The sequence below is a fragment of the Nicotiana tabacum genome, chromosome 13 (genome assembly GCF_000715075.1).
Source record: "Nicotiana tabacum cultivar K326 chromosome 13, ASM71507v2, whole genome shotgun sequence".
NCBI lineage: Eukaryota > Viridiplantae > Streptophyta > Magnoliopsida > Solanales > Solanaceae > Nicotiana > Nicotiana tabacum.
In genome coordinates this window covers 97,530,039-97,545,006 of record NC_134092.1, presented here as the reverse complement: position 1 = coordinate 97,545,006, position 14,968 = coordinate 97,530,039, and the positions used below count along the sequence as shown (strand labels likewise).

The window sequence follows — 14,968 nt, the reverse complement described above, 5'->3', positions numbered from 1 at the left end:
AACAAACCACATCATCATGTGCTTATATTTGTCTAACTGATGTAACATACTTTTTAGCTTTAGATTGAAACTTCCAACAGCATAATTATTAGCAAGGGGATCACCTAACCTAGACATTTATACCTCGTAATATTAATATTGACCCTGAGTTGCTAACAATGGGTGATTGATATTGACTAAATTTGGCATTTTATGTCAATTTTCAAATGAGTTAACCAAATCAAAAGCTCCTTGCACGTGGACAAAATCAAGAACTTTTTATAGCCGGCTTGGCCAAGCTTCTCGATAGGCCAAAAATGTTTTTGTTTTCTTTCTCAAAAGCACTTTTTCTCCTAATTTGAGGTGTTTGATCATGCTTTTTTGGGAAAAAAAGTATTTTTGGGAAGAAGCAGAAATAATTTATGAGAAATGAAAAAAAATAGTTTTTTACCAAAAGAAGAAGAAGAAGCAGTTTTGACTTTTCTTCTTATTAAAAATACCCTTAACAAAATATAGTATATACTAAATAACCGTTAAACCTAATACTTAGAATATTAATGTATAAATATTTCTTATTATTTTTAGGATAGCTTTCTAATATATAATGACTTTAGGGGTGAATGCTTTTATATTTGTTGAATGATTTTTAATATATTTAACTTATATTAAAAGAATTAAGTACTTTTAAATTTTATTTTTATATTTTACTTAAATAAAATAAAAAGATTTAATTATTGCCTGTAATAATAAATTTTTAAGATTATTTATTTACTAATAATATTAACTATTAAGTAGGCGTTTGGACATAAGAATTGTAAAATTCGAAAAAATGGTGAAAACGTTTTTCAAGTGAAAATAATATTTGATGTTTAGAGTTGTGTTTGGACATAAATTTCAGTTTGGGTTGTTTTTAAAGTTTTGTGAGTGAAAATTTTGAAAAATAACTTTTTGGAGTTTTTCAAATTTCGAAAATTTCCAAAATGCATCTTCAAGTGAAAATTGGAAATTTTATGAACAAACGCTGATTTCGGAAAAAAGTCAATTTTTTTGGGAAAAAACTTCCATCAAATTTTATGTCCAAACGGGCCCTAAGTAAATCTATTCATGTCCTAATTCGTAATTTGATACTTAAAAAACACTTTCTGGAAAGTTTGGCCAAACACAAATTGTTGCTCAAAAGTGTTTTTCAGAGTGATTAGCCAAACACAAACTGTTTCTCTCCAAAAGTACAAAACACTTCTAAAAAAAAGCCGATTTCTACATCTTGGCCAAATAAGCTATTAATCAGGTTCATTCCTTTTTGCCTCGAACAATAAAAGTTGAAATTAAATCTGTCATTTCCTCATAGGAAATATTTTCTTAACTAGTGATATCCACGTCTCTTAGAAATTCTAAGGTAGGGTTTTTGGAGAAAAAAAAGAATCAAAAGCAATATTTAAAAGGTTTATGTAATAAAGCAAGATAATATTTTTTTATTCTATCTTATCCTATAAACTAAATCTTGAGCAAACAACCCATCAACTGAAGTTAAAGGAAGTGATAACCCAAAATAAAAAGAAGACGATGTTAATTAAATTAGCATATTCTAATCTAGTATGTGGAGTTGACTTCGGTACCCAAATACTTCTTCCTAATTAAAGCTACTTGAATAGCACAAAGGGAAAGCAAAATGTTAAGAATCAACTAATAATTGGATATATTAGCAATAGATTTATTAAAAGATGAATCAACATCATTAGAATAAGCTCCATTAATATTCTTCTAAAAATTTCGGGTATGGCCTACTGGTTAATGAAGTGGATTAAAAATCATAAGGTCTCATATTCAAATATTAAATGATTTTTTCTCATATGTCCGAGCTTTGATAGCTAGAGTTACTCGGTACTTGTATTGATGAGGTAAATATTTCGTGAAATTAGTCAAAGTACATGCAACCTCGATCCGACACCACGGTTATCAAGAAAATATCCTTCTAGAGATCCCTCCCAACTTTTTTGGCTCTTTACTCATAAAAAATAGATTTTTGTTCTTCAGAAAAAAGGGGGGGGGGGGGGAAGGGGGGAGCGTACCGGGAATACAGAAACTTTTAGAATATGGAGAATAGCTGCAATTAGGCAGCTTTGCTTCAAGCAGTGGTCCTTTATGTTCATTAACACCATCTACTATAGTGTACTCTCTTACACTGATGGTAGTTAGAAGAAAACATTTATTGAGGGTTTCACTCCTCAACTTGCCTTATTACTACTATATAATGGCCAAGAAATACTTGTATTCACCACAGCAATTTTCTGTTAGGCAAAAAAATTACTCCTCTATCAAAACTCATGACTAAAATGATGAGTTGTTCATTCTCTTCATTTTCATGTACTATAATTTTAGTGCTTTCACTTTTTGCTTCTTCACTTCAAGTTGAAGCTCGAGCTTTCTTTGTTTTTGGTGATTCACTAGTCGATAATGGTAATAATAACTACCTAATCACAAGTGCAAGGGCTGATTCTCCCCCTTATGGCATTGATTACCCTTCTCATCGCCCCACTGGTCGCTTCTCTAATGGCCTCAATATTCCTGATATCATAAGTATGATTTTTTCTGCATTTAATTTTCTAGTTTAGATTAATTATTAACTCATTTCCTGAAAGAAATATGCTAGTTATGATTTAAATTGTGTACATTGGCGGCAGTGGCGAAGGTAGGAATTTTTTAAGGGTGTTCAAATTTAAAAGCAGTGAAAAAATTTCACGATAAAGGGTGTTCAGTATGTGTTATATACCTCTAAAACGCAATATTTTACCTATGTACACAGTGTAATTTTCGACGAAGGGACCACCCTTATGACCATGTGGCTTCGCCACAGATTGACGGTGCAAATATTTTTACATTATCAATGCAATTTAATCAATTATAATATGTTAGTTATCATCTTACCAGAGTTTAAATTATATATACCTCATAGTGTTAAAAAAAAAGTTTTACACTATCATATCAGATTAGTCGGTTATCACAAGTTATTACTCTATTTATTAGGATGTCATATCAGGTTTGGTATGAAGAGTTATTTGTTGATATAGGTCAACATACCTGATATAATAAGTATGATTTTTTCTGCATTTATTTTTCTAGTTTTTGATTTATTATTAACCCATTTTCCTTAAATAAATATGCTAGTTATGATTTAAACAATGTACATTGGCGGTGCAAATATTTTTACACTATCAATGCAATTTAATCAACTATAATATGTTAGTTATCATCTTACCAGAGTTTAAGTTATTTATACCTCATAGTGTAAAAAAAACGTTTTACACTATCATTTCAGTTTAGTTGGTTATCACATGTTATTACTCTTTTTATTAGGATGTCATATCAAGTTTGGTAAGAAGAGTTACTTGTTGATATAGGTCAACATACCTGATATAATAAGTATGATTTTTTCTGCATTTACTTTTTCGGTTTTTGAATTATAACTCATTTTCTTAAACTACTTTTTAGTTATGCACATTAGTAATGTGAAGATTTTTTATATTAGCAATACAATTATCATATTATAACATGTTAGTTATCATTCTTTATAGGGTTTCAATTATATACTGACAAAATAAAGAATTCAGTTAAACTTAAAAGTTTAAACAGTATTACATTGTTAGTGCGCAAGAAAATTAACTTTTTTGTTGGATTATCAATTACGTAATATTTATTATAGAGATAATGTGCTAATAATGTACTATTTTTTTAGGTGAGCAATTGGGTATGGAGCCAACATTGCCATATTTGTCTCCAGAGCTCACAGGAGATAAGCTTCTTGTTGGGGCAAATTTTGCTTCTGCTGGAGTTGGAATTCTCAATGACACTGGCATCCAGTTTGTATGTGTCTTTAAATTTAAACATCACATTTTTCATTCTTGTCCTTGTATTGTTATTATTTTACTCTTTTTTGGAGTGAACTATAAGTAATTTCTTGCTAGAATGTAATTTTTCCTATGCCACATTTCATTCCTGCCCTACGTACTAAGGTACTAACGTCTAACAGGGAAAATAGCCGGTGAATATATATTTTTTGAATATTAATATATATTATAAATATAATATACATATTTTATACATTAATATATATTCGATTTGAAGCAGTAATTATTTTTTACGAACAGACCAAATGTGTTAAAGGCCCATCAGTCTTATATCAACAGTTCTGCTTTCCTTTTTTTTTTTTTCCTTTTAAAATTGGCATGCCGTCCTTCGAAAATTCCAAAATTGCGTTGGAAAAAAATACATATTCCTTTTTTACCTAAAACTAATTCTGGAAGATTAATTTAATTATCTTTGATAGAGGAGCTTCGTCCAGCTTCGGAACCCCAGATTACCATTATTGCAAGATGCAAGCTTTATCGTTATTTAATTCATGTTTCTCGTCACAACTTGAATAATGGATTCTTGAATTATTGGATATCATGCACATAGCACTAGAAAGATTTTTGTCGTGTCAACTAGTACTATATAGTATATTTCTTTAGTCATAAAAGAAAAACGTACTTTAAGTTCCATGTCATCATTTAATATGTGCAAAAGAAAACACTCATACTAGTAACACAAGATTTCTTAATTCACTTAGACCGAAATGTGCTGCTTCCTACGTTTTAATTTATGTGAAGGGCACGGAGTTTTAAAAAAAAAAGATTTTTGAACTTGTGATATAAAATGAGGCACATATATTTTGTGTGGTTATAAATCATTGCATAAAGGTAAATTGTTTCCAAATAAGGAAATGAGTTATTCTTTTTGGCACGGACTAAAAAGGAAATATGTTCACGTAAATTGAAACGGAAGGAGTATTATATATACGTTCTCGACTTGTTTTGATAAGTTTATTGTATTTTCAGTTGAATATAATCCGAATTGGGAAACAATTGGAGTATTTTGAACAATATCAAAGGAGGGTAACTGCAGTAATAGGAGCAGAACAAACTCAGCAGCTAGTGAATAGCGCTCTTGTCCTCATAACTCTTGGTGGCAATGACTTTGTTAATAACTATTACTTGGTCCCTTTCTCTGCAAGATCTCGCCAATTTGCCCTCCCAGATTATGTTCGTTATCTCATCTCTGAGTACAGAAAAATATTACAGGTAATGAAAGCCCTTCCCATCTCACTCTTTCCACATTTTTTCTTTTTTGGTTTCTTTAGGGTGGGGGTATCGGTTGCGTGTATTATTAACGAAGAAGAATTTAAGTTATATATAGTTACAGAGGCAGATCAAGGATTTTAACACGACGGGGGCACAATATTCTGTTCAGTCAATGCCCCTAAAGGCTTTTAGCGTTCAGGTGTCAAGTGATTTAAATTAACCATTTTCAAAGTATACACATATACTTATATAAGATTTTTTACTGAAGTTTACGGGGTCCAGTGATCCCTCAACATTACACATAGATCTGCCTCTGTTTTAACATTAATTGATAACATGATAAACATTAAATGATAATATAATTATAAAATGATAAGTTGCTATCACATGTTAAAATTCGGTATATATAACTGAAATCTTTTGTTGAATTAATCAAGTTATTACTTTATGCGTAGTGTTTTAGTGAAATTACGATGAAGATATATAGTAGAATAATGAAGTTTCGCAGGGTGGTAAGTGGATTGTGCAGCATTACTATATAAGAAAGGGGCTATGCATTTATGCATGCAAATCATGACAAGTTGTAGTAAAGCCATAATGTGATGAATGCTTGGTTGGTGAGACAGACTAACATTTCACATGATCATTAAGACCCCTATCTGAAAATGTGCATTTATTAGATAGAAAAAGATGTACCAAACAGTTAGGTCCCCAATGAGTAACTTTCGACATGTTAAAATCATGGCATATTTATTGGATAATTATACTCAACAACCTAGAATTGCAATTGTCTTGACAATAGTCAATACTTTGAAATATTTTCAAGATAGTGATTAGCTTATGACTTGCTATTATAAGACTTGATTTCCAAGCTAGTCACCAATTAAAGGTTCCCTCTCGTTTTAATTTTACCATAGCCACCTACAAAAGTTTTAAAATTAAATTTATAATTAATATTCTGTCTTGTCCTTTTAATCTATCACTTAAATCCAAAAATAATATTTGGTCCAAGCTAGTCCCCAATTATTCTTACATAAATCATTATTTTTTTAACATAATAAAAAGAAAAGAGTATTACACAAATTGGGAGAGAGTATATAGTTACTATTACTTACTCATAAAAGATAAGGATGCTTTAGTTAAATATTGGTATGATTAATGTTATTAGCTAATTTTTTTACGGGTATGTCAAAACCTTAAGCTACGAAAAGAAAGACTTCCTTTGAGATTCTTATGTTTCCTTTTTACCACTTACTAAAAGAACCAAAAAAAAACTGCAGAAGCTGTATGAGTTGGGAGCAAGAAGAGTGTTAGTGACAGGAACAGGACCAATGGGGTGTGTGCCTGCAGAATTGGCACAGAGGAGTCCAACTGGCGAATGTGCAGTGGAACTGCAGCGTGCAGCCTCTTTGTTCAACCCTCAATTGACTCAATTATTGAGTGATCTCAATTCTCAACTTGCTGCTGATGTCTTTGTTGCTGCTAACACCTATGCTATGCACATGGATTTTGTCTCTAATCCTCAGGCTTATGGTAATCTCAACAAACACCAATTGGCCATTTTTATGTGATTTATATTTCCTTATATATACAAATGTTGAGAACTCGAAAACTTTAATCAAAAAGATATTTAATACATATGCGGCGCCTGTATATCATGAATTTGATTTGTTGGTTTGGGTGTGCACGAGATATACTTTTGCAGCTTATCTAAGGTTTTTAACTGACAGTTTGTGCCAACTTCACGTGCCTATCTATGTTTTAAGACAAAGTTAAACTATAAAAATTGCTACAACCCATAGGATCTAGTGTACCAGTAAGAATCTATTACACAATACGTATGAGTTCAAAATAGTGACATGCATGTAACAAATGGGTATTGGATTTGAGCAGGGTTTGTGACATCAAAGATAGCATGTTGTGGACAAGGACCATACAATGGGATAGGACTATGCACACCATTATCAAATCTGTGCCCAAACAGGGACTTATATGCATTTTGGGATCCATTCCATCCTTCTGAAAAGGCCAATAGGATCATTGTGCAGCAGATTTTGACTGGTTCTTCCACCTACATGAATCCCATGAACCTCAGCAGCATTATGGCTTTGGACTCCAGGACCTAATTATCCTCTATAGTCTATATTATTTCTCCTTTTTATCATTATTTATGTCTAGCTTCATGTTGAATGTGGTGCCATAAACTAGTATTGGATCGTTACTTTTTTGTTATATTTATAAGTATCATAAAAATAGAAGAGTGATGTTGCTTTGATATATGTATGTGCGGAATGGTTCTTGATTTAGCTTCATAAAGTCTTCATTGTTAATGGAATTTCAGTTTCCATCTCTGCTCAAGTTTTCCATATTTAAAGCCTTAATTTGTTCTTTGGAAGGTGCCCCTCACCCATAGACATTTTTAACCAATATATCTCCGACATAAGCTTTTATTTTCATATTTTCCTTACTGTAATTCTGATTCTAATTCTTGGATAAAAATTAGTTCCATGAAATTTTTCATCTCAAACTATCTCCCAACCCAAACAAAGTTGGTGTTTACCCGTAAAACGGTACAATTGAATTTGTACGTGGTTAATAGACAAGTGAATTAATTTGATCCCAAAATGATAAATAAATTAAACAAGAATGTAAGACTTAGCGTTGAAATCGAGATAAGACAGTTGAAATCTTGATTCCGGGAGCAGACCTTCTGGAGGCAGTAGTAACAATATTAATAAGCAAGAAGATGAAATATTATTGAGTTTTTGAACAAAGTATAGTATTAGCTTGTCAGAAAATTCGTGTCCTTCACAATGGTTGTTGAGCCTCTATTTATAATTGCACCTAGGGAACAAGGTCTTAGGATCAAGCCCTTCTTAAATGACAATTATGAGGGCCATTGAAGAATATGTAACGGTAGGCAGTGAATGCCATATTCTCTGTAACGGACTATATACTTAATGCTATAGAATATTCTCCATTAAATGCTATCGGGTGGCAGACATTTATTTAACCTTCATGAACACCATTTCCTTCGGGAACAAACGAGATTGTTGGCTTCGGACCTGGTTGCCTTTTGTCTTCGGCTCCACGTGTGGCACATGTGCCAAGCAATAGTCCGCCCTTCGTTACCAAGTCTGCCTGGCACATGTGAGCCCTTCTGTGTGGCGGACTATTCCTTGTCTTCGGCGTCTATGTCAGGAGATGGGAGAAGATCTATTCCTGGCTCGACTAATGAACCTTTATTCACCCAAGATTTTCCGTGGGGGGAATGATAAACTTTAGCAAATGCGGTCACCATGCTTTGCTAACTAGCATGGATGATGATAACGATCGTGGGTGGATGGAGCGGTTTGTTGCGGTCACCACCAGGGACATCATCCCGGCCACGATTCCATCCTCTCCTGAATTATGGAACCGCACTCGTAAGTACATCGTCTATCTTTCTAGTTAAAAATTGTCCTATGATATTGTTGATCCTTCTTTTATCACTATTTTAGCAACTCGGTGGACACCACATAGGGTTGAAGGCTTGGACCAGTGGGTCTAGAAGATTCTGGATGTCACTACGCCTGAGATTTGCAAGTGGAAGGAACTGGCCCTTAAATATTGGTGGAAGGCCAAAAATCATGGTAGGTTGAACTTATGTGGTCTTCACTTCTCGTATAAGAAATATTGTGTGACCTTTCTTTTCTACAGAATTCAGGTCTTCCGCAGGGCTCTGTTACCGTCCTCGAGGAGGATGTTCTAGCTGATCTGGCTAACGCGATGAGGTTGCTGCAGGAGCTTTTACCCGAACAGGTGTCACCAAGCCTGCTTCCGATGCAAGTGCTTCTTCTTGGAGTCTCCGACCGGAGAAAAAGCAACAAAAAGGCAACGTTCATCCGTGGCCGAGGGTAAAAATAAAAAGTCGAAGAACGTTGTGCCCGAGCCATCCGCGGACACTGTAGTGATGAGCGTCGCGCCCGAGCCAGCCATAGATACTGTGGTGATCGATGACGATGGAGGAGCCAGTGATGAGGGGGCTTCTCTACTTAGAAGATGACGACCTTCTTCAACTTAACAGAATGCTCAATCTGTTGAGCTAGTTACGCCAACCGAGGATGACGCCCCGACGCTTTGGAAGGAATATGACATGTTGGATGATGCTAGTTCTCGCTTTTGAGTCCCAGTCATCGTTCCTGGTACCGTAAGGCTGGGTGCCGGGTCTCTTCCGTCTTTGATTGATGATCAACCAATAACTAGCACTACATTTGTCGCAGCTGCTTCTCAACCCACAACACCATCATCTCCATCTCCTTCTTCTTTGACCTTGCCTTCGCCACCAACAACTGCTACATCATTTTTATCGGCCGATGTCGTATGAGACGAAGTCTGCCTGGCACATGTGAGGCTTTCTGTATGGTGGACTGTTGCTTTTCTTCGGTACGCTTCTGCACATCTTTTTGTACAGATCCAGGTACTTCCTACCATACCAGGTACCAGTGAGCTAGTACGTACGTGGAGACTTCAAGGTACATTTTCCAGCATTCGCAGACCTCGGATCCCCATATGTCTTTATTATATTGTTTCCTTATCCTCATTAGACTCAGATGTATAAGGATATTTGGTATTTCTCTTTAGAGCTTGTGACTTATATCTACTGGGTTTTTGGGAGTTGTTTATACTTGAGTTATAGTTTTTAGTTACTATAATTGTTGACGTTTTGAGTTTTAGCTTAATATTTTAGTTATTCTGCATACTTGTTAGGCTTACCTAGTCTTAGAGACTAGGTGTCGTGACGATATCCCACAGAGGGAAATTGGGGCCGTGACAAGTTTGTATCAGAGCTCTAGATTCACAGGTGTTATGAGTCACAAGCAGGTTTAGTAGAGTATCGCAGATCGGTATTGAGACGTCTGTACCTATCTTCGGGAGGCTATGAAACTGTTAGGAAAAGCTTTACTTCCTTGATTTCTTATCGTACGAAATGTTTGACTTCGGATTCTAAATTTTTGTCTTTCTACTCTCTCACATATGGTGAGGACACGTACAACTGAATCAAATGGATAGACACCCACACTCCCTACTAGAGCCGCGAGAGGCCGGAGCCATGGTAGAGGCCGAGGACATCCACGTGGTGCAGCTAGAGTACCCGCACGAGCTGCTATAGGGGAGCCATCAGTAGCTCCAGTTGGAAGGTAGGTACCTGAGACGCCTGCTACTGCACCAACCCTGTCACAATCTTCCTTATATCACCGCGTGAGCCTTGCATTTATTTTAAAAACATTTTTTTTCCAAAATAGCTACACGCGTTTTAGATCCCTTATCAAGCCTCGTGGCTTCAACTAATTCCCTTACTAGCAATACGCGTATAAATCCCACCTTATCTTACTGCATGCATTTCAATACTCACCCTTATACCACCTCATGTGTATCAATATCAAAATACAATAATCAACTCGTACCACACGTGCCCATATGCAACAACATTGCCAGAATCAACAATACCAATGTTATCACAACACATAGCCCACGACTCACCATAATATGTAAAAAAATCTAAATGACAACAAAATGAATCAGAAATAACTCAACAATAAAAATATCCCCATAATCAACAACTTCAGCCACAATGTGTCAATAGCTTTTACAACTACAACTTCAATAACTCAACAATGGAGAGAATAACATGTAACAACAACTAAAAATAAATGCATATAAGAGTAACCTTGAGAATGAAAACTAGAGCATGTATTAACAACTTCAATTAAAGAATGTAAGACTAAGCTTGACAACGAAAATACAACAAATAATAATAACTTCAATCAAGTGCTTATACATAGCCTAAGAGTATAAACATGTCAAATACCACATATAAGCCCGTGTACACACTCGCCATCTCGTGTACACGTCTTTCACATAGTTTAAATAGTACAATCAACCCAAATTCTAACGGTTATTTCTCCCACACAAAGTTAGACAAGATACTTACCTCAATTAGGTCAAATTGATACTCAAAAATACCTTTCCTTAAAAACTTCACCTCCGCTCGGCTCAAATCTAGCCAAAAATGACTTAATAATATCAAACAATGCAAGAGAAACCAATTTCAATTAATATAGCTATGATCTATATACAATTCCCCAAAAGTCAACCCCGAGCTTGTGCAGTCAAAATTCGAGTCCAAGGGCTCCACTACCCATAACCCCACGAGTCCATATATCTGAATCCAATTCGACTCTCAAATCTCAATTTTTAATTTTTCAAATCATAGAAAAACTTTCCAAAACTTTCTCTTAGATTCTCATGAATTTGATGTTAACTCTCGTATATAATCATTTAGTATAATTGGAAATTAATCAAAATCAGTTACCCAATAGTTTGGTATGAAAATCTCTCCACAAAATCGCCTCTTACTGAGTCTAGGGATCGAAAGTGAAAAAATGAAGCTAAGTCCTGAAATACTCAGCTATAAAAAAGATGCAGATGTCATATTTGTGACCTGGTGTTCGCAAGTGCGAACCCCACTGTAATGACACGATCGGTCGTTTTGAGCTCTAGCACATCATTCAGCTGTTTCGGGAAGTTCAGAGTTGATTTGGAAAGCAAATTCTAACTTTGAAAGCTTTAAGTTGGAAAATTTACTAAGGTTTGACTTTTGAGTAAAGACCTCAGAATTGGGGTTTGAAGGTTCCAATATGTTCGTACGATGATTTCAGACTTGGACGTATGTTCGGGTTGAGTATCGGATCACAGGGGAGCATTTCGGCGCTTATTATGGAAGGTTGGCATTTTAAAGGTTTAAGAATTTCATAAGTTTGGTTTGAAGTGGGTTTTGATGTTATCGATGTCAGTTTGGAGTTCCAAGCCTTGGAATAGCTTAGTTATGTCATTTATGACTCGTTTGTGAAATTTGAAGTCATTCCGGATTGATTTGTTATGTTTCGGCACAAGATATAGAGTTTGTAAATTTGAAAATTTATAAGTTTGATTCGAGGCGTGATTCATAATTTTGATATTGTTTGACGCGGTTTAAGGCTTTGACTAATTTCGTATTGTATTTTGGGATGTGTTGGTATATTTGGTAAAGGTCCCGAGGGCCTCGAGTGGTTTCTGGATGGTTAACGGATCAATTTTTGGACTTAAGGAAAAGCTAGAGAATTTCTACTGCTGGTGCGATCGCTTCTGCAGAAGCCTGGTTGCAGAAGCGACCTCGCAGAAGCGAGATGGGCTTCATAGAAGCGGCCAGGGATGACTGAGGCAGGGGTCGCTAAAGCAGGCATGTGGACAGCAGAAGCGAAGTCGCACCTGCGGCGGATCGATCGCAGAAGCGGAAAGTGTGAGGGAGGGTTGCTTCGTAGAAGTGATAGTGTTGCCGCAGAAGCGAGTCCGCAAAAGCAAACTTTTTGTCCGTAGAAGCAAGGGAAGTTGAATAAGAGAGGAGGAGCATCACATCTACGGAGCCGCATAAGTGGCTAATGGACCGCAGATGCGAAAGGTCGTTGGACAGTTTGTTCTTTTAAGGACAGGATTTGGCCCATTTTCTTTCATTCTCGCTTGGTTTGGGCGATTTTTGGAAAGCTTCAAGTGGAGGTTTTCATTATCTATGGCAAGGTAAGTTATTCTTACCTATTGTGAGTTAAATACTTGGATTCTATAAGGATTTAAACATGGAAATTAGTAGAAATTGTGGGGGTTTTGGTAGAAAACCTAAAAATTGGTATTTTTGGATTTTTACCACAAAATTGGTCATGGAATTAGGAACAAATTATATATTTGAGTTCGTAATATTATGGGTAATGTTTATCTTCAAAAAATTTTGGAATCCGGACGTGTGGGCCCGAGGGTATAAATTGTTAAATTATACGTATTAGAGTATATTTTGATTGGTTTGCATGTTGTTTGACTAGTTTTGAAGAGACATGCATCGGGTTGAGGTGTTTGAGTGGCGTTGGAGCCGATTATGGAACTTCTAAGCGAGGTAAGTCTCCTGTCTAACTCTGTGAGGGGGAAACTACCCCTAGGTGATGTATTTGATATGTGCTACTTGTTGCGGGGATACGTACGCACGATGTGACAAGAGTCTGTACGTATCTAGATTCATGTTATATCCTAGTAGACTTAGGTTCCCGCCATGCTATAACTGTGTTATTTGAGTTGTCTCTTGCCTATTAAATTCCCTTATTTTACGTTGCGACTTGATACTAGACTTGTGTAGAGTGTAGACTTCCTATTGTAGAGATTCGATGGGCTTCATGATTAGCCGCGAAATAATTATACTCCTCTTAGGAATTTCTCCCGCGTTATGTGTTCTCATCAAAAGGTTTCCCTTTAAAATTTATAACTCACACATATATTCGTGAGTGGGGTCAAGGACCCATCAAAGCTTCTTATTATAATGGGATCGGGCCATTCGCCTCGGCAGTATAATAGATACATTTATGATTCATGTGGGGATCGGTCCGTTCGCCGAGGTAAGATTATGTATCACGCTCTCATGGGAGAGGGTCGTTCGCCTCGGCAATAAAAATAGTTGTATCTATGGTTTTGCAATACTATCATAGATCGGGCCGTACGCCTCGGCATTTCTATAAAATACTCTTATGAAATCGTGCGTAATAATTGATAAGAAACCAGTATATCTGTGAGTTTTCCTGATTTGAACTGTGACGACCTATTAGGTGAGGTCCATCTTATTGGACCACTAGTAAGTGCTGATGTCGACCCCTCGTCACCACTTTTATGGGGTTAGGCTAGATACTTACTAGGTACGCGTTGATTTATGAACTCATGCTACACTTGCTGCACTTATTATGCAGGTACATATATGTCTGGTGGTCTTTTGGGCGCAGAGGCATTACGGGGACTTTACCGCCGTGAGCTGCATTTCTTGTTTCAATCAGCAACCTACAGAGTCTTCATCAAAGTTATTTATTTTCTATTTTCTAATTTGTATTCCAGACAGATGTTGTATTTTATTATATTTCTTAGTTGATGCTCATGCACTTGTGACATCGGGTTTTGGGGGTTCCTACAAGTTGTTCATCATTGTAGTTTGTGTAAGTATTATCATTCACCTTGTAAATTCTATTTCATACTGTTTAATTAATGAAAATTATAATTTTAAAATTTCTAAAATGAGTAAGTAAGTTGATAGATCACCGTTGGCTTGCCTGACGGTGGTGTTAGGCGCCATCACGACCTTTAGCGGATTTTGGGTCGTGACACCCGCAAATGCAAACAAATGATCGCACAAGCGGCAAAATATTCACAAAAGCGAACCTGACAGACACCGCAAATGTGAGAAAAAGGTCGCAAAAGCGGCCTGCCCAGCCTCCAGCTCCCATCGCAAAAACGATCTATAAGTTCGAAAATGCGAACCAAATCTCGCATTTGCGAGACCTGAAGCAAGAACAACTACAAACCTAGTGCAATCCCACACGTGGGGTATGGGGAGGGTAATGTGTATGCAGACCTTACCCCTACCTTATGAAGGAAGAGAGGCTGTTTCCGATAGACCCTCGGCTCAAGAACAGTGAAAAGGACACAATAAAAAAATATTTGCGAGACCTGAAGCACCAGACCAAAAACCAGCAAAACTGAATTCTTTCAAATACTCCAAAACGTGTCCGAAACTCACCCGAGCCCTGAGGCTCAAAACCAAATATCCACACAAGTACATAAATATCATACGAACCCACTTGTGCGATAAAAATATCAATATAACTTCCGAAATAACCAATCGGACACCAAAACACATGAAAATCACAATGAACTACAAGAACTTCTAAAAACACAATCACACGTCTGATTCCTATCAACCTAATTCAAAATAACACCAAATTTTACAGATAAGTCACAAATGATAAAACGGACCTATTTCAAGTCCC

At 36.1% G+C, this 14,968-nt stretch overlaps 1 protein-coding gene across 1 annotated transcript; it reads left to right on the top strand.

Annotated features, from left to right (window-relative positions):
- Nucleotides 1-2,241: 2,241 nt before the first annotated feature.
- On the top strand, nucleotides 2,242-7,448 carry LOC107815776 (GDSL esterase/lipase At5g33370-like). Its single transcript, XM_016641409.2, has 5 exons — nucleotides 2,242-2,556; nucleotides 3,713-3,840; nucleotides 4,854-5,096; nucleotides 6,377-6,629; nucleotides 6,990-7,448. The coding sequence occupies exons 1-5, from the start codon at nucleotides 2,304-2,306 to the stop codon at nucleotides 7,220-7,222; spliced, it is 1,110 nt and encodes a 369-aa protein (XP_016496895.1). The 5' UTR covers nucleotides 2,242-2,303; the 3' UTR covers nucleotides 7,223-7,448.
- Nucleotides 7,449-14,968: the final 7,520 nt, after the last annotated feature.

What these genes read in the sequence shown, in the direction of transcription:
- LOC107815776 (XM_016641409.2), top strand. Translation starts at nt 2,304, where the DNA reads ATGACTAAAATGATGAGTTGTTCATTCTCTTCATTTTCATGTACTATA. An exon ending in ATGACACTGGCATCCAGTTT is followed by an intron (nt 3,841 to 4,853) that starts GTATGTGTCTTT and finishes TTGTATTTTCAG; the next exon opens with TTGAATATAATCCGAATTGG. An exon ending in AGTACAGAAAAATATTACAG is followed by an intron (nt 5,097 to 6,376) that starts GTAATGAAAGCC and finishes AAAAAACTGCAG; the next exon opens with AAGCTGTATGAGTTGGGAGC.